At 45.4% G+C, this 26,406-nt stretch overlaps 1 protein-coding gene across 1 annotated transcript in view; it reads right to left on the bottom strand.

Moving 5' to 3' along the window:
• TTC21A (tetratricopeptide repeat domain 21A) overlaps window positions 1–26,406 on the bottom strand; it is a gene marked incomplete at its 5' end in the record, with an annotated part of 76,416 nt that overhangs the window by 14,470 nt on the left and 35,540 nt on the right. The window contains 8 exons of the mRNA XM_074985141.1: window positions 9,087–9,275; window positions 14,835–14,935; window positions 15,202–15,340; window positions 15,504–15,614; window positions 16,104–16,176; window positions 17,772–18,010; window positions 21,204–21,419; window positions 23,055–23,212. Of these exons, the coding sequence (XP_074841242.1) occupies window positions 9,087–9,275; window positions 14,835–14,935; window positions 15,202–15,340; window positions 15,504–15,614; window positions 16,104–16,176; window positions 17,772–18,010; window positions 21,204–21,419; window positions 23,055–23,212 (1,226 nt within the window). The remainder of the gene's footprint in view (window positions 1–9,086; window positions 9,276–14,834; window positions 14,936–15,201; window positions 15,341–15,503; window positions 15,615–16,103; window positions 16,177–17,771; window positions 18,011–21,203; window positions 21,420–23,054; window positions 23,213–26,406) is intronic.

The raw sequence follows: 26,406 nt of genomic DNA, 5'->3' as shown, positions 1-26,406 counted from the left end.
AAAAGCAAGGGAAGCCATTGCTGCCACTCCCAAGCGGGACTATGAGTATCATGCGAGCTGTCTCCCTCCTGGCTTTGTGCAAGACCTTGTGGCAAACAGATCGATCTCGGGAAACCCCCATGTACGAAAAATGCGCCGTAGCAGATCGGAGCGGATCTGCCATTCGTGCGTGATTGCAAAGCGCCTGCCCAGCTGATCTGCTTTCACGGTGTGAGCACCCGGCAAGTACGAGGCTTTCAACGTTATGTTGTTGGCGATGCACCAATTCTACAATTGGACTGCTTCCGCACATAGGGCACGGGATCGTGCTCCTCCTTGTCGATTGATGTAAAACATAGTGGAGGTATTGTCGGTATTGAATCCCAACTACATTGCCACATAGGTAATCTCGAAAATGTTTGCAGGCGTTGAACACTGCTCTGAGCTCCAGCATGGTTATGTGCAGTGTCTGTTCCACAGGGGACCATAGCCCTTGTGTTACCTTGTTGCCGATGTGCGCTCCCCATCCTATGTGGGAGGCGTCGTTAGTAAGAAAAAATAGAAATTTGTGGTTGGTGAAAATGCACCCCCACTAGCAGATTCTTGGGGTTTTCCCACCACGCCAGGGATCTGTGCACCTCTGTTGTGGGCGACACTACCCTGTGGACAGTGTGGGATGCTGGTTTGTAAACGCTCACCAGCCAATGCTACAGGCTTGACATGTGCAACCTGGCATTCTGTACCACAAACGTCGCTGCTGCCGTATGGCCCAGCAGCTGTAGGCAGGTTAAGACCGGCACCATGGGGCTGCATGTAATGACTTGCACCAGCGAACTGATTGCGCAGAAGTGGGCGTCGGGTAGGTACACCCTTGCTGTGATAGAGTTTATGCGTGCCCCTATGAACTCTATATGATGTGTGGGTTCGGACTTTGACTTTGCGAGGTTCATGACTAGGCCTAGCGAAGAAACGTGTCCGCTGTGATGCATACCATGCATGAGACCTCTGCCTTCGAGGTCCCTTTTAGCAGGCAGTCGCCCAGATATGGGAAAAATAAACACACCCCGTCTGTGCAGGTAGGCTGATACCACTGCCAGGGTTTTGGTAAAGACTCTGGGGGCCGAGAGAGGCCAAATGGAAGAACCCTCTGCTGGAAGCGCTCCTGGCCGACCGTGAAGCGGAGGAAGCATCTGTGTGCCAGGTGGATTTTTATATGAAAGTAAGCATCTCGTAAATCGAGTGCTGCAACCCAGTCTCCATCGTCCAGTGCCGTGAGTATCAAGGCAACTGTGATCATCCGAAACCGTTGCTTACACAAGTAACTGTTGAGGCCCCGAAGATCTAAGATGGCCTCCAGTGTCCTGTTTTCTTCTCTGGTAGGAAGTAGTGTGAATAAAAACCTTCCCCTGGCATTATTCCGGCACTCTTTCCACCGCCCTTATGAACATAAGGTGAGTCACCTTCTGCTTGAGCCTCGCCTCGTGGCAGCATCCCTGAGGTGAGGCCTGGTGGGAGGCTTTGTCGGTGGAAGCAACTGGGAGGGGATCGTGTAACCCGTGGCTATGATCTCCAGCACCCATATGTCTGTGGTGATCTTTTGCCATTGGGAGTGGAACGGTCTGAGGCGATGATGGAACATGAAATGAGAGTGGCATTGAGTGAGGGTATTGATAGTGCAGCCCCCGACATACCCATCAAACTTGTTGCCTTTGGGCCTGACCCAAGGGCGTACGGCTTTGTTAAGAATGTCGCCTAGGAGTTCTGTACTGTTGCCGCTATTGACAGCACCCTTGGCCGTAGCCCCATTGATACTGAGCACGCTGTGGTTGTAAGCGTAGCTTCTTTGCTGAGGGTAAAAGTTTTTCCTCCTGTATGGGGCAGTATAAATGCCCGAGGTTCTAAGTGTAGCTCTCGAGTCCTTACTGGGGTGAGGGACCGAGTCGGTTGAATCTGCAAACAGCTTTTGTATATCAAAGGGAAGGTCCACAATCTTCGCCTGTAGGTCCCTCGAGATACCCGACGTCTGGGGCCAGGATTCTCTACGCATGACCACTGCTGCAGCCGTTGAACGTGCCACCGTGTCCGCCACGTCCAGGGCAATCTGGACTCCCGTCCGCGATGCTGTGTAGCCCTCTTGAACAATCGCCTTTAACACCGGCTTTTTATCTTCCGGAAGTGAATCCATGAGGGGAGTAAGCCCGGAGTAATTATCAAAATTATGGTTTGCTAGGTGTGCCCATAATTTGCCATTCTCAATAGCAGGATAGGAGAGGAATATACCTTCCTGCCAAACAGTTCTAGCTTCTTAGCATCTTTGTCCGATCCCCCGATTTGTACTGAGAAGCCTTTGACCTCTGCTGGGACGACCCGACCACCAAAGAATTTGGTTGTGGGTGACTGAAGAGGAACTCCATGCCCTTTGCCGGGACGAAGTATTTCTTATCCACTCTCTTGTTCGTAGGCAGAACAGAGGCCGGAGTCTGCCATATAGTAGTCGCTGACTCCAGAATGGCTTCGTCCAGCGGAATAGCAATTTTGGACGAAGCCGGGGGTCTCAAATTTTTCAGGAGTTTGTGATGTTTCTCCTGCACCTCTGCCGTCTGAATGTCTTGCGTGAAAGCCACCCTTCTAAACGGCTCCTGAAACTGTTTAAAGTCATCCGGGGGAGAGACATCCCCGGGGGCCATGGTCTCATCTGGGGAGGATGAGGAGCAACCACTAAGGTAAACCTCCCTTGAACCCTCGGGTTCCTGTGGTCGATGATACACTTGCTCGCCAGAGGATCGTGAAGGAAAGTCTCGGGGTTCTAAAATTAACTCCCCTTTAGACAACTGTGTGTCCGTCCCCGATCGGGAGTGCCCACGGGGGTATTGAGTGGCTGGGGGGGGGACCTGCCCCTGGGTGTAGGCCTGTGGTTTGTCTGTGTCCAGCCTGATAAGGACGATCATGGCAGCACGTGCAAGGGTCTGGGGATGGAGACCTAGACCACTTGCGGGGTGTGTACCCCCGATGTCTGGGAGAGCGAGACCTCCGCAATGACACAGATAGAGGTGAAACTGGCTTGTGATAGTACGCCAGGGGATCCAATACCAGAAATGGTGAAGGTGGCCCAAGCCATGGTGACATTGGTTGGAGGAATGGAGAAGGAGGCTTTTTTTTTTTTTCTTTTTTCCGGATGGGCCGGTGGAGACACAGGCCTTCGGTGCGGCGTGTGTATCACAGGGGGAGGGCTTGGTGCTAACAGCAGCGCAGCCCTGTCCAGAGATGGACTGCGGTGCCGGGTTTTTGATGTTGCCTTGCCCCTCTGCTGCGGGGCCGGCACCACCCCCTTCTGTGCCAGGGATCTCGGCCCCACTGTCAGTGCCGCGCTCGGCACCATCAGCTGCAGTGCCGCGCGGGTATCCCCCTCCGGTGCCTGCAGGCTCCATGCCTGGCAGCCCTGCACCGCTGGTGCCGCGGGGGTCTGTGCCGCCTGTGGCAGTGCCGCCGGTTCCGGCGCTTGCCTGGCTCACGCTCTAGGCACCGCGCATGCCGGCTGTTGAATAATCGGAGGCTCAGCCTCTGCCACGTGCGCTGCCGTGCTGTCGCTTGCCTGAGTATGCGGCTGGTGGCTGTGTGCTCCGCTCGTCCTGCTCGCTGCAAACGCATGGCAGGGATCGAGCCAGGGAGAGTTTCCTCTGTTTCTGCGCTGAGGGGGTCAGAGAGAAAAGCTGCCCTCCTGTTATGCAACCCAGAGGGCCCTTCTGGGTGAGGCTTCTCTGGCAAGTCCAGCTGGAGAACCTTATCAACAAGAGCATTTTATGCCTCATCGCTCTGTCCTTCCTGGCCCTGGTTGTGAGCTTAGCACAGTGAGAACGTGTCTGGGTAAGCTGTAATTCCCTCAGGTGTCGGATGCCTTCGCTATGCCCCATGGAGGCCGGCATAGCTTCACGGCATGACTGCCGCTTTTTAAAACGTGAAGAGGCCATTGCGGTGAGTCCTTTATTGTTAATAGGGTACTTAGCACTTAATCCGTGCCTTTCCACCCCAAATAGTGATCACCGGCCTGCGGGTCAGTGGGCGGCCTAAATGGCCTTCACGTCCGCTCTTCTCTTCTCCGCTCCTCTCTTTTTTTTTTTTTTTTGCTGATATTCCCTTTGTCTTTGCTTTCTCTCTTTTTTTTGTTTTTTTTGTTTTTTTGTTTTGTTTTTTTGTTTAATAACCGAAACAACAAATTACATGTGGAAAAAACCACTAAGTAATCTGACTCTGGCCTTAGCCTGAGTGGATTCCGTCTGCAGCCGATGGTGGTTGAGAAGGAACTGGCGGTGACCGGATCACGCACACAGCCGGGGGCACGCAGGGGGGCGGCGCGCGCCGATGCATGCGTGATCCAGGAGAAACTGCTGGAAGATTTCCGATCTGCGGCACCGGGCGAGCCCGACACCTATTGTGGAGCACCCACGGGGACCACGCGAAGAAGAAATCCCCGCTTCTCCTCTCTCCCCGCCCCCCATATCAAGACCCAGAGAAGGTCATCCCAACTTGGAATTTGGAGAGAGGGATAGTTGCCCCAGCAACCACCTTCCAAGAAGAGCCACTGCATGTGAAAGCCAGGATATAGCACCATCCCATTTGCTATCCCAGGGTAGGACTCAAAACAAATGTGTTATTGCTCTATGCTGTTACAGTTTTTTGTTTAATCTTCTAGATAATGCACCCTTAGATATGCCCATATGAAGGCATCATCATTACTCCTGTACATGCATCATTACTCAAATTAGACACATAGATGTCATTAAATGTCTGCTTTGTTTAAGTAATTTGTTAAGGAAAACCACTTGTACTAGAAATAAGGTGTTTTGTAAGCTATGGGCAGGGATACTATGTAACCCTTTTTAGATTATTGGCTTATTGTGCTCATTTCATCTTGTTGCTAGAACCTATCCAGGGTTGGGTAATACCCATGCCATAGCTTCCCCCTGCCCATCAATAATCTACATAATCAATTATAACTTATTGTCTGGCAGTGCTCCACTGAGTCCTGATGGGTGAAGTGACACTCCACTGGCACTGTGTGTAATAAACCTTCCTGCTTCCTTCATACATAGTGTCCAGACTTTGTTCCAACAAGTAAGCTCTTCATTGCTTTGCCTTGTCTCAATTTAATTGTCTCAAGTGATGAGGATATATCTATTTATCTTAGAAATAAACAGCTCCAGAGGATACAAGGCTAAACAGCTACAGAAAAGCCACTATACACGCCATATAACCTTTGAAATGAGTGTGATATGCATATGTTAATTTTGTTCTCATTTAAATGGAAGTTGCAGATGCCTGATCTTGGTCACATGCCTGAGTGCCATCAGTAGAACCCTGCATATCTGTAGACATCTGCATTAGCAGATGCAGATATCTGCAGTAGTGGAGCAGATACCCACACTGGGCTTTCCCTTTGTTTTTCACTTGGCAATCAGGCAAACGAAGAGGGGTGCCAGGTCAGGCCTGTGTACTTCCCACAGGAAAGAAATGCAACAAGCTCCTAAATCTCCCTGGGGGGAGGGGCTGAGTGCCAGCCTCACCTGATCCTTCTGCCCCACCCCTCAGCCAGTGAGCACTGACATACAGGAGTCTGGCCCCAGGTCCTGCTCAGGGACATGATGCCCACCCCACATAGTGTTCTGTGCTGCCAACTAGTGCAGTTGGGAGCATGTATGGGGGAGGCAACTCATTTCCAGGAGAGGAGGAGGGCTCCCAGAAAAGCAGCGAGCTGCCCTGCTCAGGATGGGTTGGGGAGGGCCTGTCTCTGTGGAGCTGGGACTAGGGCTGGAGCTGATGTAGCCCCTTCTTCCTGTCCCATACCCCTCTCAAGACCCTCACCCTGCCCCTGTGCTGCCCCTCACATTCACTTCCTGTTTTTGTGGTGCCCGTATCTTCCCTGCACAACCCTGCCCTCTCCTCGCTCATCTGTGCTCCCTGCTCCCTCCCCTCCAGATGGTTTGCTGTGTGGATGCAAGTAAAATGCATATTATGGATCAGATAATGATCCACATTTTTGTGTCCATGCAGGGCTCTAGCCATCAGCTTCCAGTGGCATCAGCTGAAGGGGTGACAAAGAGAAGGTTAATATGGGACTTGATTACAGTCTATAAAAACCTACATGGTGAAGTAATATTTGATAATTGTATCTTCAATTTAGCAGACAAAGGTCTATCATGATCCAATGTCTGGAAGCTGAAGCCAGGCAAAGTCAGACTGGAAATAAGGTGTACATTTTGAACAGTGAGCATAATTAATCATTAGAACAATTCACCAAAGGTCACGGGAGACTGTGAATCATGCACAATTTTTAAACAAACTTGGATGTTTTTCTAAAAGATCTGCCATAGGAATTATTTTGGGGGAGTTCAATGGCCTGTGTTATAGAAAATGTCAGATTAGATGACCTCAGTGGTCTACTTTGGCCATGGAATCTACGACATTTAGAGATGCAGTGTCCAATACCAGGTTAAGAGCTATTTAGAAAAGCTAGATGCACACAAATTCATGGGTCTGGATTTAATGCATCCAAGGGTACTGAGGGAATTGGCAATTATCATTGCAGAGCCTTTGGCTATTATCTTTGAAAACTCATGGAGATTGGAAGAGGTCCTGGATGATTGGAAAAAGGCTCATCTTTAAAAAAGGAAAGAAGGACAATCCAGGGAACTATAGACTGGTTAGCCTCACCTCAGGCCCCAGAAAAATCATGGAGGGAGTCCTCAAGGAATTCATTTTGGAGCACTTGGAAGAGGAGAAAGTGATAAGGGCAAGTCGTGCCTGACCAATCTGATTAGCTTCTATGATGATGAAACTGGCTCTGTGGACATGGGGAAGTCAATAGATGTGATATACCTTGAATTTAGCAAAGCTTTAGATACAGTCTCCCACAATATTCTTGCCCATAAGAATCCATATGGATTGGATTCAGGGACTGTAAAATGGACAGAAAACAGGCTTGACAGATGGGCCTAATGGATAGTGGTCAATGGCTCAGTGTCTGGTTGGCAGTTGGTTTCAAGTGGAGTGCCCAAGGATCAGTTCTAGGGCCAGTACTGTTCAACATCTTTATTAATGACCTGGATGAGGGGATGGATTGCACCCTCAGCAAATTTGCAGATGTCACTAAGATAGGGGGTCAGGTAGATATGTTGGCGGGTAAGGATAGAGTCCAGAGTGACCTAGACAAATTGGAGGATTGGGCCAAAATAAACTTGATTAAGTTCAACAAGGACAAGTGCAGATGCACTTGGGATGGAAGAATCCCAAGCACGGTTACAGGCTGGGGACCAACTGGCTAAGTAGCAGTGCAGCAGAAAAGGACTTGGGGATTGCAGTGGATGAGAGGCTGGATATGAGTCAACAGTGTGCCTTTGTAGCCAAGAAGGATAATGGCATATTGGGGTGCATTAAGAGAACATTTCCAGCAGATCGAGAGAAGTTATTATTCCCCTCTACTTGGCTCTGGTGAGGCCTCATCTGGAGCACTGCGTCCAGTTCTGGGGCCCCCATTACAGAAAGGATGTGGATACACTGGAGAGGGTTCAGCAGAGGGCAATGAAAATGATTAGGGTTCTGGAGCACGTGACCCATGAGGGAAGGCTGAGAGATTTGGGTTTATTTAGTTTGCAGAAGAGAAGTCTGAGGGGTGATTTGATAGCGGTCTTCAACTTTCTGAAAGGGGGCTCTAAAGAGGATGGAGAGAGACTGTTCTCAATGGTGACAGAAGATAGAAGAATGAGTAATGGTCTGAAGATACAGAAGGAGAGGTGTAGGCTGGATATTAGGAAAAACTATTTCACCAGGAGGGTGGTGAAGGACTGGAATGCATTTCCAAAAGAGGTGGTGGGATCTCCATCCCTACAGGCTTTTAAGTCCTGGCTTGACATAGTCATGGCTGGGATGATTTAGATGGGGTTGATCCTGCTTTAGGCAGGGGACTGGACTAAATGACCACCTGAGGTCCCTTCCAGCCCTAGAATTCTATGATTCTATGAATATGCCTCCTGTTCACCACATGTGGTGAACTGGACACCACAGTGTGGTGAATAGAATGCTTTCCTCCTGCTCTCTGCCTGCTCCACACATGCCCCCCACCACTTTGTGGGAAAAGTGTGTGGTGGCAGTGGCAGGAGCAGCTCCAGTTTGGCGTAGCTGGTGCTGCTCCAGCTGCAGTGCCAACCATGGGTTCGGAGTGGTCTCCTGCCACAAGGCCCAGTATGGTCTACAGCCTCAGGGCCTGTGCAGTTTCCAGCCATGGACCCAGCACAGTCTCCAGCTGTGGAGGTGGCATGGTGTCCAGCCACAGGGCCTGGTGGTTCCCCAGTTGCGGCGGCTCTGGTGAGTTGCTTGCAGTGTGCATGTGGGGTGGTACCTGGTTATGTTGGGGGCGTGACTGGCTGCTGCCTGGCTCTGCTGGGGGGTGGGTCTGTGGTGATTGTGAAAATCTTATTGGGCACCACTGGTTTAGAGCGTACAGCATCCCAAATTTGTGCTCATTGCTGCCCGCTTCTTGCAGAAAGGGAACATAGGCTTCTAACTTGGCAAAATTCCAATGGACTTTGCTAATGTGCCTGTGCAGATGGGATTCCCCATCAATTTGCAAGGCTATATAGTACTACTTAGTGGAGCTAAGAATCTAATCTTCAAAAATGTAAAGGGCATTTTGCACATGTAACCCTTATATGGTTGGACGCCTTCTTTGTTGCTAATAAAAATATGTGCTTCAGAATAATATATCATAGAAAAGGATTTTTCCACCTGGAGGTGAGAGTTGGTATTTAATTTCTTTGACTACTGCATTTTTTTTGGTATTATACACAGGATACATTTTTGTAATGATTAATTTTATATAATAAATAAGTTAAGAAGTGCTCATGAGAACCTGGACCAATATTTCCTCCTTGCATGCATTTTTGGCTGCTGTTCTGCTGAAATGCAAGGTTAAGGATTCCCTCTTAGTACTTACATTTAAAATATTCAAATACACCCCATAAACAACAAAGTGGCTAACATATCTATTTTTTCCAACTTAATGTGCACTTAAAGTATTTTTGAATAAATAGTGACTATTTAAAGACAATGCTTACTTTACTATCTGTCTGGACATAAGACAGTGCATTTTTATACCACTTCACAGCTTGTACATAGTCTTTCTCACTTAGGTATTGCTCAGCAAACTGTACACAAATCAGTGAAGTCAACTGCTTCTGAGAAGGGATCAGTTCAGGTTGTTCCAGAGGAATACGCTTCAGTATTCTCAACTGGATGTCAAAGGCCTTGTAGAATAAACAAATATATGAAGAAAGATTATAGCTCAAACAATAAAAAATGTAGTTATTTTAAAAGTTTTTTGTAATTTTTTTGGGCAGTAGGAGGTCTAAACTTTATACTTGCTAAATTACTTAAGATATTTCAAAAAGCTTTTTGTTACATTATAAATCCAATTCCCATTTCATTCTCTGAAGTTACTTTCTTTTGAGGCAATTAGGCTATCTTAAATTTTTGAAATATTGGATTTTAGGCTAGTTGGTTAAATTTCTACTTTCTTATAGCCTTTCATTTTTGGTGCTACAATTAAATACTGTTGGCAATGGCTTGGTGCATTGAATCTGTTACCATGTAATAGGTGAATATTCTCCAGAAATAAAATTTATCCTTGTTTAGAAAAGCATCACAAGATCAGTGGGATCTAAGTGGTGGATATGCCTCTGCTAACCCTCAGCACAGGGGTGAGTTTTATCAAATGCTTTGATGAATACATTTTTCTTTGACATAATGTATAATTTAGTCAGAACTGAGACAATGATTCTTTATGGTGGATTCACTGAATAAGTGGAGCATCTCCATAATTTTAGACCTACTAACCATGGCAAGGTGCTCATGACACTGCATAATAATTCAGAATAACTTTTTAAAGTATTATAAGCACACAGCATTATAATAAAACCACCTAAAGAAAACAGACAGAGGGAATTATATATAGAAATAAGGTTATGGGAAAAGATTTTGTTATGGGGCTGATAATGGTGGAAATATTGGGACAAATTCTGTTTGTGTTACACCAGCAGAGACTTTGTTCCATTATCCGATGTTGCTTAAGAGCTGGCAGAATAGTCAAGGGGAATGATTTCCATCCTTTCTAGCCTGTGACAATAAAATTACAATTTCCTTCCTATCTCAGTTTTAATGGTGGAATCCATATGAACTGGAATGAATTAGAGCATAAATACTAGTAAGGTCAAGATTCAAAAAAAGGAGTTAATAAATATATGCAAGACCCTTAGCACTATTCCATATTTACTGAAGTGCATAGTGAATTATTTGAGATACATAACTCTGGATAAAGTGAATGGAAGTTGCAAATGTCCCACACCTCTGAAAAAACCCCAACAACCCTAGTCTGAAAATAAATGGTTTTATTATAACTGTGGTTCTCAGATGTGTGATGCAGATATGTATTCCACGTAGATGTATGTGTACCCAGCACACTAGAGCTAGAGAATTTTGCCTAGCAGTGCCTGTAGGAAGGCAGAGCTTGTGCTTTGTAGCCACAGCCCTTCTCTTGGCTATATGACATGATAAGCCCCAGCCCTGCCAGTTGCTTTGTACTGAATTTCAAGAGTATGGACTCTTATGCAGACATCTTGGAGACTGTGTTGTGGAATGCACGTCTGCATCATTTGTTGAAGAACTACAGTTCTGGCAAATAACCATTGCTTTTTCTTTGAGTAGATTCAGCCATGTACTCCACTTAGGTGTCTCACAAACAGGAGATGGAGCCAAGAGTCTACTTAAACAAGGACTGCAGAACTGCTCTACTACAATTCACATCTGCTCTAGGTGCCACAGTAATGGCATAATACCTGGTAAACATATGCACAGATAACTAAGTGATAGTCCATCAAATGTCCAATCCTGAGATGTCGCTTAAAATACTGTCAGTGTGGCCTGTGCCCTTGAAGAGTTAGCATGCACCCTTTGACGGATCATTGTTCACACTATTTTAGATGCAGTTTTGATGCAGAAAGTGATCCACGTGGAGACCATCTGTGAAGAGACTACTTGTCCCTTCACCTGGTCTGCATGAAATGCAAACAGATAAGGTGAAATACAATAGGATTTAGTCCTGCTCAGGTAAAAGACAAGGCAGAACCAGACATTCAGCAATGCTCCTCCTTCAGGACTGATTGTAACTTAGGACAGAACTGCCTGGTTGAGGTGAAATTAAGACACCACTTTAGACAAAAACTTAGGTGTGACTAAATGGTCACTTAGCCTTTAAAAAATTATGTTTCAGGAGGCTCTGCCATCAAAGATTGCAACTCACATACCTCTAGAAAACACCAGAGAGTTTTTCTCAACAAAACTCATGGAGCATCCACATTCCCAAGGCATTCTGTCAACAGTAAATCAATGGAACACGGCACTTCTGTCGACAGCATTGTGCTGTTCCCCCGGGAGGCAGAACACCTCTCCCAACAGAATCTGTCAACACAAAGCCAGTGGGGACACTCCAGGGGGCCTTCTATCAACATAGAAGTACTCCATGGCACCAGCCAGATCGCCTGAGGGATCACTGTGTCCATAGCAATCACAGCTCTATTCTCCCTGCCTCTGGCCATTCTTAAAACTGCAGGGAGCTCTGGAAACCTCGTGGCAGAAAGCTGAGAGTGGGGACGCAGCCCAGCAGCACGCTGTCTGCTCCACGCTTCACAGCCATTCCTTCCTGCTGAGCCAAGCTATATGGCAGTGAGCCAGCCAGCACGCAAGCCCCTGGGAACCTTTAGGGAGCAGCTGGAGGGGTCACAGGAGCCACACATGGGCATAAAATGCTGGGCCCCCTAATGGACCATGCCCAAGGTCAAGGACATCCTCAGCCTGTTGACCCCTCTGCAAAGAGATGTAAGGCTCCTGCTTATGCCTGGCTGGCCATGGCCCTGGTGTCACGGGGTCACCCCACCTCACAATGGAGAAGGTGCAGGACAAAGTAAAAGCACTCCAGAAGGGTACGTCCGGGCCCAAGATGCCAGCCGGAGGTCGGGGCAGGACCCACCGTCTGCCCCTATCACACAGAGCTCCACCACCTCCTGAGGGGCAACAACACCTCCCCTCTACCCAGGCCTGTGGACTCTGCTGAGGAGAACCTCCCTCCTCTACAGACAAAACTAGAGGAGGAGGAGGAGTAGCACCCTGAGACCCATCCGGAGCCAGAGCCAGAGGTGAACATTGGGTTGGAGGCCAGTGAGAGCACCTTCATTATTGCCCTGGTCTTGGGCCCCTATAGCTAGGCCAAGTGCGTGGCATCCCCAGACCTGTTTGAGAGACCATCCAATAAGTATCCCATGTGTCACACACCCCAGGGTGTGGGGGGTGGGTGCAGAGGGGTTGTGCTGCATGTCTTGCCAGGCTTGCTTGAGTGGGATCTTGCTCAGTGATCCTGGCACGTGGAACCATGTTCCAAGGCAGCATATCCCACCCAGATCTGAGGAGTGCAGCTCCTGGCACATGGGCATGCCCACAGGAACAGGCAGCACCCACTCCCAAGGACAGTGCTGCAAGCTGCACATGTGAGAAGGCTCCGAGGCTGTGCCTGACTCCCCTGCCACCCATGCAGGGACCCCTCTGTGGCCAGATACTCCTCTTGTCCACTAGCCCGCCGAGTGGCGGTGAGTGACCCACAGCAGTCAGCCGGGTCTTGGAGGCTCTGCACAGTCCCCATGCAGCAGGGCCCACTGTGCAGGCCAGACATGCCACTGCTCCTAGGACATCCCTGCCCATTGGTCCAGGGAGTGTTGGTTGCTCTCATGGAGGAGAACAGGGCCTTTGGGACTGCATTGCATGAATGACTCACCATCTCCTCTCCTTGTCTTCCTTACAGCTGCACCTGCACTGAGCAAGGGCCGAGCCAGCACCACTTCACCACCAGGGCCAGCCAGCCCCAAGGTGGCACCAAAGTGAGCCAGCACCCCTCCACTGGCAAGAGGGCAGGCTTGCAACTGGAGGAGCCATTGCTGGCTAGAAAAGGAGAACCACAGGCCCCACACTGCTACCCTCTGGAGGAGATGGACCTCATGGAGTGGTGGGCCTGGGCCTGGGCCTGGGCCCAACTGCTGTCCCACTTTGACACTGCCACTGGCATCTGGTGGGATCTGTTGGCCCAGCCCCTTGCAGCTGCCACCCTTGCTCCCCCCGCTGCCTCTGTCCCTGCATCCCCACCAGCTATCCAGCAGGTCATCCTGGACCTGCTCTAGCGGATGATGGTCAGGGCTGCCCCCCCAGCTCCCCAGACCCTCATTGTCCGCCTGCCTGACCCATACCACAGTGCAGTCCCACCATTTCTGTACCTCCCCATGCTCCTGGCCCTAACTCTGCCCTGATGGGGACCCCAAATCCATAGCAGGAAGGGATCCCAAGGTCAATGCTGTGCTGGTCCGCCACCCATTCCTTGGACTGATGAACCCCCATCCCAAGCCCCCATCATCTAAGTTCTGATGCCCCCCATCCCATCCTAACTCCCCCCTGCACTGCATATATTTGAATTTTATTGAAAACTGTAAGTAGTTTTTGGTGACAACATTTATTTTACATGTTTTTCTATGTTCAAATAAAAAAGTTCTGGGTTCACCACCCCCACATCCTTTTTTATTGGGAAGGGATTGGGAAGAGGTGAAGGGAGAAAGGGGAGGGGTTATGGTGGTCATGATGTAGGGCTGCGGGCCTGAAGCCCTTGCCAGGGGTGCTCTGGGGAGGGTCCTTGGGGTCCTTGGGAGAAGCTCTCCCTTAGGGCATCCTGGATTAGTAGCCCGTCCTTATGGGCTTGGTGGACCAGAGCTGCTCCCAGCTGTTTGTAGCGGCAGATGGTGTCCATCCCTCATTCTGGCAGGAAGGCCTCCCACTTCCTCTCCACAGAACACTGCCACAATTTGGGGGGACATTCTGCTCCCCCAAGTTCAGGCGGGAGAGGAGGCATCTGAAGCATGACTGCAGGCAGCCAAAGGCACACTTGGCTTGCATCCTGGCCTGGTTGAGCCAGGCATTAAACAATTCCTGGCTCGGGTCCAGCTGCTCGGTGTGGGGCTTCATGAGCCAAGGTATGAGGGGGTAGGAAGCATCCCCCGCAATGCCCTCTACCCCCAAGCTTTACCCCCATCCCAGGCTTAGCCCCTCTCAGCCACAACAGCCCTCTCACACCCCCAGGTTTAATCCCTCTGAGCCCCAAACCTGACTCTGCATCCCCAGGATTAACCTGCCTCAGATGCTGCTGCTCATTCATGGCAGCTGCCTTTCTCCCTACCCCACTGCTCCCCCTGCCTCCTCCTTCTCTACAGGGCTGCCTGGCTCTGGCAGGGGCAGGCTCAGCGGCCCTTCCCCCCCAGCTCTCCTGCAGGCTTAGACTTCCCCCACTTGCAGTGTGGGTGGCTTCCTGCCCTGCCAGCTTTCTCCTCCAGGGCTCCCTGTCCTGCTAGCTTTCACTTCTGGGGCTCCCTCCTCTGATGCAGCTTTCTTCTCCAGGGCTCAGAGGACCCAAAGGCTCCTGCTGCTTAAAATAACTAACTAACTAACTAAATTCAGTTGGTTTAATGGCAGGCAACTGAATTTAGTTTTGTTTTTAAGTGGCAGCAGCGCTCGGAGATGCAAGTCGCTCTTTAAAGAGCCGCATGCAGCCAACACCTGTGCTAGGCAAAATTCTGTGGCTTTAACACATTGGGCACACACACATATAAGTGGGATACACAGATTCATCTACTCAAAGAAGAACTGAAGTTATTTCTACTGAAAAATGATTAGGGAAGCTCTCTAGCCTTGTATATGGCTTGTATAAGCACATCAATTACCTTGTTTAAAGTTCCCATCACTTCTTTTTTACTGTGTTTGTAAACCTTTGCTAATAAAATCAGGCTCTTGACATCATTCGTCATGGAAGGCAAGTCATTAACTGAAAGATTAAAATTGTAACACGTTATCTTTCTAGTCTGACATTTTTCTGGATATCAAAAACAAGAACTGATTTTTGGAGAAAAGAATGAAATGTTTTTGTGCTACTAACCATAGCCTGAGAGAAAGCAACTTATTGAAAGCTTGTGGAAGTATACTTAATCTAGAAATATAATTAACTTGAATAATTATTCATGAAGAAAGTAATGATATATAAATTGTAAATGATTCGCAAAGCATATTTGAATAGAAAAGGGGCAATGTTACCAGAGTCGTGGTGCATAGCTTGATTCAGAATACTTTCTGCCTTGTTAAACATCTTGAGTTTGAGGAGGAGTTCAGCAAGATCATGACACAAAAAGACCTGCTTACTCATTTTTAGAGCAACTTCATAATAATTAACAGCCTACAAGGAAATTTTAAAATGTCACTATAACATCCCAAATACAGAATAGATCAAAATGAAATACTCATTAATAACTTCTGCCATCTATTCAATTTTATTATTTACCTTTGTTCTTACGATTTAAAATTCCCAATGAATAAAATAAATCCTTTATGTTCAATACCTTGCTATACTGATGAATTTTCACATATGCTTGTCCAATTTTTCTGGCTAGTGCTGCATCTAAAGGATTCTTTCTCCGAGCTGCTTCGTATACTTCCAGAGCTTTCTCTGGCTAAAAGTCACAGAAGTGAGAGTTATTTCTATGGCTGCTTCTAAACTATCCCCCAATTTTGAAGGGGGCATGGTAATTAGGGTGTTTGAAGATTACTAATGAAGTGCTGCAGTGCATATGCAGCACTTCATTAGGCTAAATCTCCCTTGCAGCAACTTCGAAGTGTGAAACTTTAGAGGAGTAAAGGGACTTTGAAGGAGCGCAGGCACTCTGAACTACCCGCGGCTGACCTGTGGCTACACGCAAGCTGGCACTTCAAAGTTTCACGCTTCGAAGTTGCCATGGGGGGAGATTTAGCCTAACAAAGTGCTGCATATGCACTGCAGCATTTCATTACTAATCTCCAAACACCCTAATTACCTCCTTCGAAGTTCGGGGCTAGTCTAGACACAGCCTATGTGTAGTATTTCCAGCTAGGAATAAATTGAGCTTTTTAAAAGCATTTGTGTTTGAATTTACTACAAATATATTAAACATTTTTATGCTAACCTCTTGAATATTCATATAGGCGTCTCCCAAGAGAAGGCTAGTATGAGGACTTGGCAAATGTTCACACAGCTCACTATAAAAAAGTAAGAACAACCTTTAGAATCCATTAACAAGAAGAAACAAATATTGAAATATTTTGAACCCTCATGAGAAGAAAGGCAGTTCTGTCATTTAAAAAAGAGAGGCACACCTTCAGCCTGCATAAGTCAGAGTATCTCCAATGATATCAACACCACCACCACAAAATGCTTGCACAATTGGAATGAAGACAAGATGCAATACACTGATGCAGCAAACAAACAGAGAATTGGGATGGAAAGGGCCAAAAAGTTTGCAGGCTTTGATTTAAAAAATACAATTTTTAACAATTTTCCACTACCACATTCTGATTCTAGCCCCTCTTCACATTCACACAAAATAACCAATAGAAAAAGGCAACTTCTCCACAGCTGTATCTACCAAGTGGTCTTTGTCAAATTCTCTCATCATTGCACCACTGTTGTGGCAGGTTCATAGGTATTTGCAAGGACAGGAGCATAGTACACAGCAAATGTTGATGTTTTTGTTACTAAGGCTACGTCAACACAAAATAAAATAAAATTTTAATAAATTAATTTTTTTAACCTCAATCTCATAAACTCATTTAATTGTCCACAAACATTCTGGAAATTTGACCTACCATTTCTCTGTGTTGACTTACCCCCTCTCCATTGCCTTATCCAAGTTTGACTGCATAAGCAATGCATTGTGGGCACCTATCCCACAGTGCCTTAGCTCTGTTGCATTCTGAGGGTTTGTATCACTGAGTTGTGGGGGAAAAAAACTGCCACAGTTGCTTGTGGGTGTTTGATGTCACTATCTTGGAATGCAAAGTACTCTCTGAGAATGCAAAGCACCCACTAACTGCGCAAAAATGAACATGCCATTTTCTGTGGAACAATGGTAACACAAGCATGGATCTTCGAATGCGTCAAGTAATTGCACAGACCATTATGGCAACTTCTTAGAATGCCATGCACTTTTTCTTTTGACTGAGTGGGAGTGGGCTGAGATGATGGTTGAGGGTGAAGATTTTGAAGGGGAAATTGTTCAACCGCAGTCCAAGAACTGCTAGAAATGCTGGCTGCCCAGGACGCACTGCTAACAGTGGAGTGGTGGTTTTGGACTCATGAAACCAGCACACACTGGTGGGACCACATCGTTCTGAAGTACTGGGATGACCAGCAGTGGGTGTAGAATTTCCGCAAGTTCACTTTTATGGAACTTTGTGATTTGCTGGCTCCCGCCCTGAAGTGCAGGAACACAAGAATGAGGCTGGCTTTAAAGGTTCAGAAATGAGTGGCAATCGCTCTGTGGAAGTTGGCAATGCCTGACAGTTACTGGTTAGTGGCAAATCAGTTTGGGATGGGCAACTCTACAGTGGGGGCCACAGTGGTCCAGGTAGCAATTGCAATCGGTCAGCCTCTCCTGAGGAAGACTGTAACCCTAAGAGATGTACAGGCCATAGTGGATGGTTTTCCTGCCCTGGGGTTTCTGAACTGCATTGGGGCTCTGAAATTCATTTTGCTCTATGTTGCCAGCATTTTTTCTATATCTAAAGCTATTATCTCTTTGAAAAAAAATTGAAATTGCAAACATTTTAACAGAAATAATCTTAAAGAACATTACCAATAACATCCAATGTATAGTCTCTTATCCTTCCGTATCTGAAGATATATCTGAGCCATCTTTTCTTTAACCTCAGTATAATATGGCTGGCATGGGGTGATATTTCTCAGCATGCTTAGTGCTATATCCACTTCCCCTTTACTGAGAGCCAAATCTACATTAGCAACAGTGATGCGGATTTTCTCTGGAGTTTCACTAAATTCATTAATGGCATCCTGCATTATTTTAGTAGCTTCATGCTGGAAATATTGACAAAGAAATAAACCTGTAACTAAATTACACTATTACCATCAAAAAGGTTAGCAAAATTTATTTCATTTTACAGCAGGGGGTTTGCCAAATCCATTATCATTTCATATTAACCTGGAGGTTCATTTTAACCCCCAGTCCTAATATTGCAAACCCTGTGGTCATTGCTTTTCTTTTCATGCTAACTAGTTTGGTCTCATTGTTTTCTTCTCTTGTGTCTCCCCTATCTGCTTCTCAGGGGGTTCATTGTACTTATGTTGTACACTGCTTACTACAGTGGGATTCTGGTCTATCACTGATGTCTCTAGGCACTACAGGTTGAATCTCTCTCATTCAGAACCCTCAGGACCTGACTGGTGCTGGATGAAAGAATTAGCCGGATGACAGGAGGTCAATATTTTTAAGCACATTACCAACACTTCTACTGCTTACTGGGCTATTAGAAGACATTTGGGGTAAACTGCAGTGAAATAACAGCACAGAACACTGAGAGACAGGACTGGTGGCTGTAAACAAACTTTATGGGACTATAGGAAACTTGACGACATGCATGATAAGCGATCGTCCAGCTAAATAAAATCATGCTGGATTATGGAGTTTGCCAGCTGAGCAAGTTCTGAATGAGAGAGTGTCAACAGAAGTTTTATTGGAACATCTCTTCTGCCGTAACATCTGTAGACACAAAAAGCAGTCAAGTAGCACTTTAAAGACTAGCAAAATAGTTTATCAGGTGAGCTTTCCTGGGACAGACCCACTTCTTCAGACCACAGCCAGACCAGAACAGTCTCAATATTTAAGATACAGAGAGCCAAAAACAGTAAGCAAGGAGGACAAATCAGAAAAAGATAATCAAGGTGAGCAAATCAGAGAGTGGAGGGGTGGGGGGGAAGGTCAAGAATTAGATTGAGCCAAGTATGCAGACAAGCCCCTATAGTGACTCAGAAAGTTCCCATCACGATTTAAACCATGTGTTAATGTGCCCAATTTGAATATTCAATATTTGATTTATATTCAAATATATTCAAATATTGAATATTCAAATTGGGCACATTAACACATGGTTTAAATCGTGATGGGAACTTTCTGAGTCACTATAGGGGCTTGTCTGCATACTTGGCTCAATCTAATTCTTGATCTTCCCCCCCACCCCTCCACTCTCTGATTTGCTCACCTTGATTATCTTTTTCTGATTTGTTCTCCTTGCTTACTGTTTTTGGCTCTCTGTATCTTAAATATTGAGTCTGTTCTGGTCTGGCTGTGGTCTGAAGAAGTGGGTCTGTCCCAGGAAAGCTCACCTAATAAACTATTTTGCTAGTCTTTAAAGTGCTACTTGACTGCTTTTTGTTTTGATAGTGTATAGACTAGCACAGCTTACTCTCTGTTACTATCTGTAGACACATTTCTAGTATAGACGTAGCCATAAAGTATAGTGTGACACTCTAAAGTCTGACCGTGTTATATCTGGCATTTGAATGAAAGTAATACTTGAATAAAAGCATTTTCTTGAGCAACAAAGAGAACTACTGATAAAGGTTAGGCTTTCATCAGCAGCTCTATAACTAAGTAGCTTGAATGTTTGTCATAGATTGTATTTTTAAATTTATGACATATAAGCAGTAGTTATCCCCTTTGTAAACCATGTAAATATTCAAGACAATTTGTGCTATCTATCTTTGAATAGCAGACAGAAATTTGAAAGTATTTTTACAGAAAAAATTCAACCTAATACCCTGTTGTTTAGAGATGCTTTATTACAATTAACCAGTCCCAACACTAATGGCAAACTTTCTCATGAATAATATATATTTTAAAAGGCAAGAGATGGAATGTTCAGCACTTCAGCTTCTCAGCTATTAATTATAAGATCCATATAGAAAATGTGTTTGCCAATATAAAAACCTCTTGTTATTTTTACACTGTGGGCTTGTCTACACTTGCTCCCAACTTCGAAGGGGCATGGTAATCAGGGCCACGGGAGATTATTGATGAAGTGATGTGGTGAATACTCCTCAAAATTTTGAATAAAGGGACTTTGAAGTAGTGCGGGCACGTCAAAGTGCCCGCAGCTACACACATGCCAGCACTTCAAAGTTTGACGTTTTGAAGTTGCCGTGGGGGAAAATTAGCCTAATGAAGAGCTGTATATGCATTGCAGTACTTCATTAGTAATCTCCCATGGCCCTGATTACCACGACTCCTTTGAAGTTGGGGGCAAGTGTAGACCCAGCCTGTGTGTTCTATGTAGTGAAGTACTTAGCAGGTATGAAGCACTACAGTCCATATGGGCAGAATTCCGGCCCCATTGCAGTCAATGGCAAAACTCCCATTAATTTCACCGAGTATGTTAGGAGAAACTACTAAAATGTTGGTATATTCTGTATAAACATATAGTTTCAGATTAATTGCCATCAGATAGCGCATAGGTAGTACAGAGGACAATATTATTACATATATCAACATAATATATTGTGGATAATAGATCAAGTGAATATCAACTATCCCCCCAGTGACACTGAGAATTACATTCAAAGTCTTGCTAAAGAATGGAGTAATTGCCATAGCTTAATAAATTTATGAGTTTAATGAGATACTTGAACTAACTTCTACAGTTCCTAGAATTTACAGAATATAGTCACATCATACAAAATATATACAACACATGCTGTAACAAATGGACAATACACCAAAAGAACTTCTTTGAAGAGAATTTACAACTGTTCTGTTGGGTTCAAAATCCATATAATCTGAAAAAATAATACTCTTTTGCTGTGTAAGGCAAGTATAGTTCCTGTGTGACTGCTCCCTCAAAACTGCTCAAGGAAGCACAAGAAGATCAATGCTGTACCTCCTTCTAAATTTATCCTTTTCTTACGAAGTCCAACATAGACTGGACACAGAAAGAACTCCTGTTAGTCAATTTGCTGTTGTAAAATTTCGTATCTGTCTAATGGATTCCACAACATCTTTCAAGAGACATTTTAGCAACTGATCTAGATTACAAACATTCTTGTTATGTTCTGTGTATGGCCAGGTTAGTTTTCCTTACTGAGTTTTATTACTCCAGATTTGCCTAATCAGAATAGCTTTCTGACTTTTTAATTAAATGCTTGTTCATGATAGTCGCCTTAGTGAAAATATAGTTTATATTTATATTTATGTTTATGTTTATATTTAATTTCTTACCAGTTCTCCATTGAGTCGAAGAGCTTCTGCAAGTTCCAAATATATGGACACCTGTTCATTGGTTGTTATACTGGTGTTAAGGGTTCTTTTATTCTCACATTTCTTCATATAAGGTAAACTGATGATCATTTTTAAAATTTTAATTGCTTCTGGATAATCTCCGACTTTATTCAGTGCTTTGGCCTTGATGAAGTGATACAGTGGATAATCACGAACCTGATAAAAGTAGTATGTACAGGTTGTGTGATCATGGCAAAAATTCAGTTACTTTTCAACCAGAGCCTGATCCTGCAGTGATTACTTATGCAAGTACTCAAATTCTATTCTCAGTTGCTGGTTGTAGTGGAACCATTACTGTGGAACTGTCAAGTGCACTGAAACCACTTTGACTTGAAACCCTAAATATTATGTCCTTCTGATATAAATTGCTCTCAACTCAGGAATGTTCACTTCAAAATAAAATTAAGAAAGTATCTCAAAATTATAAATGTAACTTTTGTTGTTAGGGAGGCATCTGTCACTACAGACAGGGAGAAGAAAAGTTACCACCCATGGGACATTAGCCCACACCTTTTCCTATGACTTACTTAGACTTAAACCCTTTTACTCTGAGTAGTACATAGGTCATCTACAAGTCTCCTCCACTGCACTCTGTCTTGAGACAAAACTTCCAGCTGACTCCAGAAGTACCCCAGTTGTTGTCTTTCAATCTCAATAGACCTTCTCCACATTGTCCGAGGTCTTCCTCGTTTGTGTTTTCCTTGCAGGTTCCATATGAGAGCTTGACAGACTATGCAGGATGATGGTTTTCTGAGAGTGTGGCCTAGCCATTCCCCCCCGCCCCCACTCCTTTTCCTAAAGCTCCTCTCATACATTTGATATGGTGATAAGGAGACAGTCATGAAAGATCACTGGTTGGAGAGTACTGCTCTTCTGAGAGCACTACCATACAAAGGTAAGCAAACGGAGCATGGTGTTGTATGCCACTGCTGAAGCTGGTATCAGTGTATCTGCATTTTAACATCTGTGTATTGTTAAGTTACTTAAGAGTATTTCTTAAGAGGAAAATGTTTAGTACAACAGATAAGGAATTAACTCACAAGCGTATACTGTGAACAGACACAGGCTGAAACTCCCAAAACAGGAGTTCTCTCATCCAGCAACATCCGTTGTCCAGAAGGACCATGGATGTTACTGGACCAGAGATGCTGGGGTGGGAATTCAGTATGGAGAGCCTGGTTGCCTTGGCCAGGGGAACCCAGCAGGGCTTTTGTCCCTGGCCAGAGGCACAGCCAGCCAGAGCCAGCCTCCACAGGGCCAAGGCTGCACCCAGTGCCTGAGGAGCTGGGGCTGTGCTGGGCCTGGCTGGGGCTGCACCAGACACCCACAGGTCTGGGGCTGTGCTGATCTCCGTGGGGCCAGAGCCCAAAAGCCCAGCCCATGCCAAAACCGGCTGCCAGCCTGGAGGGCCAGGCTGGCAGCCCAGTCAAAACTGAGCTGGCACCATGTGGCCTTGGCCATGGCCATGTCAGGAGCAGGTGCCTATGGGGCCTGGGCCATGTCTGGCAAGCTGGCTGGGGCTCAACTGATCTCTGCAGCCAGTAGCCCTATGTGTGCAGGTAGGTGTTGGCCCTGTAGGGTCCGAGGTTCAGGTAGGAGGTAAGGGGACCTTGGGGCTGAAGTTGGGCTTGGGGGACAAAAGAGGAGCTGGCAGCAGACCAGGTGGCCAGAGCAGGGCATCTCCCTTCACCTGGCAAATTCCCTCATCCCAGACCAGTCAGGTCCTGAGGCTTCCAGACAAGGGAGGTAGAACCTGTACTGCCAGTAAAATTATTTTGTACTTGCTCTTACCTGAAAATTATGACTGACCCCCAACTCCAATGAATGAGAACACTCTTTGAAATTTCCTTGAGATAGATAGATCTGTGCCATTAGAAGATGGACATCTACTGACGTCGGGTCCAAATCTAGACAACGTTGCAGAATACCCTGTGCGTTTTCCAACTCACCTGAAAAACAGCTGACAATTTTCTTTTGTTTTTGAACTGCTTTTCTTAAGAGCTATCTTAAGTAAGCAATGTGAATACACTGCATAATGTCTGATATGTGTCATGATGCTGTCAGTATCTCATAACAGAAAAAAAACAGAACCTTTAATCTCTGAAGCATTTATCTTTAAGAATGAGAATGTAAAATAAAGGAAAGATGGCATACAGAACATGTCCACAGTGCCAGTTCATCAACTACATTCATTAGCTTTGTGATATTCTTTATAGTCTTACATGTAATTCTAACTTTGCAGATCTGAGGAAAAGTCATTTACTCTGCTTGGGTCTCCGGCAGTTAATGGAGCACTAACCACAGAAGCCCTGATGTGTGATGCAGGGAAAACATATTCTGAATTACCAGAACATTATTGTACTTCTCTCCCAGCAACTAAAATTGTGAGGGAAGCTAAAGAAGAGAAGCAGCAACCTTTTTTTACCCCCCAAATGAGAAGTGTGGAAATAGAGTGCAGAACCGCTCTAATCCAGAAAAGTCCCTAATCCAGCATAATTTTAGGTATGTGGACAACCACTTATCACAGGTGTGGCCAAGTTTCCTGTGGTCCCATAAAATTTGTTTACAGCCACCAGTCCTGGCTCTCAGTGTTCTGTTTTGTTATTTAGCTGTAATTTACCCCTAAATATCTTCTAAAAGCCCAGTAAGCAGTGGAAGTATTGGTAATTGGCTAGAAAATTTTGACCTCCTGTTGTCCAGCAAATTCTCTCGTCTGGCACCAGTCAGGTCCCGAGGGTGCCAGATGAGAGAGGTTCAACCTGTAGTAGAGAACCAAAAAAATAGTTCTCACCTGATGTCTTGGCATTGTTATAAAGTTTGCCTCATGCATCTACATTATTATTATTTTTACTTCAAAACATTCATCACTATAGTGTTTTTCGTGTCAACTGCATTAATGGTAATAAATTGCTTGAGAGCAGAACTATTGCCTACACAAATATAAGCCCCATAGAATCACAGAATCATAGAAGAGTAGGACTGGAAGGGACCTCGAGAGGCCATCAAGTCCAGCCCCCTGCCCTCATGGCAGGACCAAGCACTTTCTAGACCATCCCTGAAAGCCATCTATCTAACCTCTTCTTAAATAGCTCCAGTTATGGAGATTCTACCACCTCCCTTGGCAATTCATTTCAGTGTTTGATCACCCTGACAGTTAGGACCTTTTTCCTAATGTCCAACCTGAACCTCCCCTGCTGCAATTTAAGTCCATTGCCTCTTGTTCTATCCTCAGAGGCAAGGAAGAACAAGTTCCCTCCCTCTGCCTTATGACACCCTTTTAGATACCTGAAAACTGCTATCATGTCCCCCCTCAATCTTCTCTTTTCCAAACTAAACAAGCCCAATTCTTTCAGCCTTTCTTCATAGGTCATGTTCTCTAGACCTTTGATCATTTTTGTTGCTCTCCTCTGGACCCCCTCCAATTTCTCCACATCCTTCCTGAACTGCGGTGCCCAGAACTGGACACAATACTCCAGCTGAGGCCTAACCAGCGCAGAGTAGAGCGGGAGAATGACTTCTCATGTCTTGTTCACAACACACCTGTTAATGCATCCTAGAATCATGTTTGCTTTTTTTGCAACAGCATCACACTGTTGACTCATATTTAGCTTGTGGTCCACTATAACCCCTAGATTCCTTTCTGCTGTACTCATTCCTAGGCCGTCCTCTCCCATTCTGTATGTGTGACACTGATTGTTCCTTGCTAAGTGGAGCACTTTGCATTTGTCCTTATTAAACTTCATCCCGTTTACCTCAGCCCATTTCTCCAGTTTATCCAGATCCTTTTGAATTATGACCCTATCCTCCAAAGAAGTTGCAACCCCTCCCAGCTTGGTATCATCTGCAAACTTAATAAGTGTACTTTCTATGTCAATATCTAAATTGTTAATGAAGATATTGAACAGAACCAGTCCTAAAACAGACCCCTGCGGAACCCCACTAGTTATACTTTTCCAGCAGGATTGAAAGCCATTAATAACTACTCTCTGGGTACGGTTATCCAGCCAGTTGTTCACCCACCTTATAGTAGCCCCATCTAAGTTGTATTTGAGTAGTTTATTGATAAATATATTATGTGAGACCATGTCAAATGCTTTACTGAAGTCTAGGTATATCACATCCACCGCTTCTCCCTTATCCACAAGGCTCGTTATTCTATTAAAGAAAGCTATTAGATTGGTTTGACATGATCTGTTTTTAACAAAACCATGCTGGCTGTTCCCTATCACCTTACCACCTTCCAATTGCTTGCAGATGATTTCTTTAATGACCTGCTCCATTATCTTTCCTGGCACAGAAGTTAAGCTGACTGGCCTGTAGTTTCCCGGGTTATTCTTGTTCCCCTTTTTATAATGGGTACTATATTTGCCCTTTTCCAGTCTTCTGGAATCTCTCCCGTCTCCCACAATTTTCCAAAAATGATTGTTAAAGGCTCAGATACCTCTTCTATCAGCTCCTTGAGGATTCTAGGATGCATTTCATCAGGCCCTGGTGATTTGCAGACATCTAATTTTTCTAAGTAAATTTTAATTTGTTCTTTTCTTATTTCAGCTTCTAAGCCTACCCCTTTTTCACTAGCATTCTCTATGTCAGGCATTCCTTCAGATTTCTCAGTGAAGACCGAAACAAAGAAATCATTAAACATCTCTGCCATTTCCAAATTCCCTGTTACTGTTTCTCCCTCGTCACTGACCAACGCCCCTACCCTCTCCTTGGTCTTCCTCTTGTTACCAATGTATTTGTAAAAAGCCTTCTTGTTTCCCTTTATGCTTGTAGCTAGCTTGAGCTCATTTTATGCCTTAGCCTTTCTAATCTTACTCCTGCATGCTCGTGTTTTTTTGCCTATATTCATCCTTTGTAATTTGTCATAGTTTCCATTTCTTATACGATTCCTTTTTTAGTTTGAGATCATGCAAGATCTCCTGGTTAAGCCAAGGCAGTCTTTTGCCATGTTTTCTATCTTTCCTACGCAGCGGGATAGCTTGCTTTTGGGCCCTTAATAATGTCCCTTTGAAAAACTGCCAACTCTCCTCAGCCGTTTTTCCCCTCAGTTTAGCTTCCCATGGGACCTTACCTACCAGCTGTCTGAGTTTACCAAAATCTGCCTTCCTGAAATCCATTATCTCTATTGTACTGTTTTCCC

This window comes from Carettochelys insculpta, chromosome 2 (genome assembly GCF_033958435.1).
Source record: "Carettochelys insculpta isolate YL-2023 chromosome 2, ASM3395843v1, whole genome shotgun sequence".
Lineage (NCBI taxonomy): Eukaryota > Metazoa > Chordata > Testudines > Carettochelyidae > Carettochelys > Carettochelys insculpta.
This window is presented reverse-complemented; position numbering and strand designations above follow the sequence as displayed.